The sequence below is a fragment of the Pyrgilauda ruficollis genome, unplaced genomic scaffold (genome assembly GCF_017590135.1).
Source record: "Pyrgilauda ruficollis isolate IOZ18807 unplaced genomic scaffold, ASM1759013v1 scaffold283, whole genome shotgun sequence".
In the NCBI taxonomy this organism is placed as follows: Eukaryota; Metazoa; Chordata; class Aves; order Passeriformes; family Passeridae; genus Pyrgilauda; species Pyrgilauda ruficollis.
Window position 1 is genome coordinate 1 of NW_024524189.1, and position 3391 is coordinate 3391.

Consider the following 3391-nt stretch of genomic DNA (forward strand, 5'->3'; position numbering starts at 1 on the left):
CCAGCTCCACATCCCTCTCCCAGCTCCCTCGGGAAGGGATCCAGCAGCTCCTGCACCCACCCCCTCCTCTCCTCCCGTCCCCTCCCGGGGCTGGGAGCACTCACTTGAGCAAGAATCCCTCGGCAAACATGGTGAACAGGATGGAAAACCTCCGCAGCACCGTGAACATGGGCAGGCTGCGGGACAGGGGCAGCGTGAGGGGCTGCGCCCCTGCCCCACACGGAGCGGGGATGTGGGATGGGAGCAGGGATGTGGGATCACAGCAGGGATGTGGGATGGGAGCCGGGATGTGGGATGGGAGCAGGGATGTGGGATCAGAATAGGGATATGGGATGGGAGCAGGGATGTGGGATGGGAGCAGGGATGTGGGACCACAGCAGGGATGTGGGATCACAGCAGGGATATGGGATTGCAGCAGGGATACGGGATCAGAATAGGGATATGGGATCAGAGCAGGGATGTGGGATCACAGCAGGGATATTGGATCGGAGCAGGCATATGGGATCACAGCAGGGATATGGGATCAGAGCAGGGATGTGGGATGGGAGAAGGGATGTGGGATCGGAGCAGGGATATGTGATCGCAGCAGGGATGTGGGATCAGAATAGGAATATGGGATCACATCAGGCATGTGGGATCAGAGCAGGGATATGGGATTGCAGCAGGGATATGGGATCAGAGCAGGGATATGGGATCACAGCAGGGATACGGGATCAGCCTGCCCCTGCCCTTAGGGGGGAATTCCCTTATGGGAATGGCACTGCTCCCACACCCCCTTAGATCTGAGACTGCAGGGATGGGGGACCCCAGGGACACCCCCAGAGCCCACCCCGGGGACGAGGGCCAGCCCCGTGTCCCTCCCTGCCCGCGGGGAGCATTTGGGAACACGCACGTGGCACATCCCGGCGTGGGCAGGGAGGGAAGGAAGGAAGGAAGGGAAGGCAGGGCCCCGAGCGCTCCTGCCCCACCGCGCACAGCCCCGGGCCCGCAGGGCTCCCCGGCAACCCTGGAAAGCCCCGAGGAACGGCGAAACCCTCCCCGTGCGGGAAACCCTTCCCTACTTCAGTTTCTTTGTGCTGAACAGTCCTGTGATCTGGTTCCCGAAGTACAGGAGAGGTAGAGGAAATGTCTGGAAAGGAGAGGGATGAGGCTGTGGGAGCCAGCCGGGAGCTCCCCGAGCAGCCTCGGGGGACAAAAACAGAGTGGAATTATTCCCTCCCGCCATGGAAACCTCCACACTCACACTCACACTCACACTCACACACGTGTCCCGGAGCTGCAGGACCCCGGGAACGGGCACGGCATTCCCAAAGAGCCCCTGGTGGGACAGCGACCCCGGGGCTGGGAAAGGAGCCCGGGGAGGGGAGCTGGGTTAGGGTTAGGGAATTCGGGTACTTGGGAAGGGGATCTGGGTGCTTGGGGAGGGGATTTGGGTGCTGGGGAGGGGATTTGGGTGCTTGGGGAGGGGATTTGGGTGCCCGAGGAGGGGATTTGGGTGCCGGGAAGGGGATTTGGGTGCTGGGGAGGGGATTTGGGTGCTGGGGAGGGGTCTCACCCGCCGGGGGATGTGTCTGTCCAGGTCAGGGAACTTGACCACCCGCAGCGCCTTCCCTGCCCAGAGCACGGCCACCGTGGCCACCATCTGCAAGAGAGCAGGGGTCACCCACGGCCCCCCGAACACGGCGTGCAGGACACGGGGGGTGCCACTCACCTGGCCCAGCCCCACGCACAGCGAGGACGGGAACCTGCGGGGGGAGAGCACAGATCGGGGGGGGTCCCACAGCGGGGGTCCCTCACAAAGCCACGGGGACACCGCGGGACACCCAGGGCAGCACGGGGCGGGGGGCGGCAGGGGGGTGCCGAGGGCTGGGAAGGACCCGGGGCAGGGGGGGTGACACGGGGGGAATGGCGGGGTCCCCATCCCCATCCCATGGGGGTCCCCACGCCGATCCCAGGGGGGATTCCCCATCCCAGGGTGGGGGGTCCTGATCCCGGGGGAACTCCCGATCCCAGGGTGGGGAGTCCCGATCCGGGGGGATTCCCGATCCCGGGGTGGGGGGGGTCCTGGTCTCGGGAGCTTCCTGATCCCGGGTGGAGGGGTCCCGATCCCAGAGGGTGGGGGGGTCCCGATCCCAGAGGGTGGGGGGATTCCCGATCCCAGGGGGGTACCCCGATCCCAGGCTGGGGGGTCCCGATCCCGGGGGGATTCCCGATCCCAGGGGGGTACCCCGATCCCAGGCTGGGGGGTCCCGATCCCGGGGGGATTCCCGATCCCAGGGGGGTACCCCGATCCCGGGCTGGGGGGTCCCGATCCCGGGGGGATTCCCGATCCCAGGGGGGTACCCCAATCCCGGGGAAGGGGGGGTCCCGCCGGCGCGGCCGTACCCGTAGGTGGTGAGGACGCTCTTGTTGACGACGACGATGAGGAAGGAGCTGAGGCCGTAGAAGGCGGCGGCCAGCAGGCGCAGGCAGAGCGGCGGGGCCGCCATGCCCCGCTCCGCATCGCCGGGCGCGGGGGCTCCGGCGGGGGCTCCCCCCTCGGCCGCCCCCTCGGGCCCCCCCCCGGCAGCGGGATATGGGACAGGGATAGGGGTGGGACAGGGATGGGGACAGGGATAGGGGATGGGGACAGGGATAGGGATATGGTTCAGGGGTGGGGGACACGGTATAGGGGATGGGGACACGGGGGGACAGGGATGGGGACAGGGTTCAGGGGTGGGGATATGGTATAGAGGATGGGGACAGGGATGGGGGACAGGGATGGAGACATGGTACAAGGGACAGGGGTGGGGACAGGGATATGGGACAGGGATAGGGATGGGGACAGGGATAGGGGACAGGGATAGGGGTGGGGATAGGGTGCAGGGGTGGGACATGGATAGGGATGGGGACACGGATAGGGGACAGGGATAGGGGTGGGGACAGGGATATGGGATAGGGGTGAGGACAGGGTGCAGACGTGGGACAGGGATAGGGGTGGGGACAGGGATGGGGGACAGGGATGGAGACATGGTACAAGGGACAGGGATGAGGACACAGGGGCACAGGGAGGGGGACAGGGACGGGGACATGGCACTGGGGTGGGGACAGGGATGGGGACATGGTACGGGAGATGGGACAGGGACAGAGACATGGCACAGAGGTGGGGACAGGGATGGGGACATGGCACAGGGGTATGGGATGGGGACAGTGAGGGGTGGGGTGGTGGCACAGAGGGCATCAGTGGGGTGGTGGCACAGGGGCTGGGATGGGGGCATTGATGGGGGTGGGACGGGGCTGGCAAGGGGGGCATCGCACGGGGGGTTGGCATGGGCAGCATTGGTGAGGGGAACCCCCGGGTCTGGCGTGGGGGGCATGAGGAGGGGAAGGGGACGTGGGTGAGGTGACACAC

The 3391-nt window shown here is 66.4% G+C and overlaps 1 protein-coding gene across 1 annotated transcript; it reads right to left on the reverse strand.

Moving 5' to 3' along the window:
• Window positions 1–104: 104 nt before the first annotated feature.
• On the reverse strand, window positions 105–2566 carry LOC121356111 (UDP-N-acetylglucosamine/UDP-glucose/GDP-mannose transporter-like; the record flags this gene model as incomplete). Its single annotated transcript, XM_041472206.1, has 5 exons — window positions 2386–2566; window positions 1712–1745; window positions 1556–1642; window positions 1062–1129; window positions 105–176 (listed from the first exon to the last, which is right to left on the reverse strand). Coding segments are annotated over exons 1-5 (365 nt in total), but the record flags the coding sequence as incomplete, so codon positions are not given.
• Window positions 2567–3391: the final 825 nt, after the last annotated feature.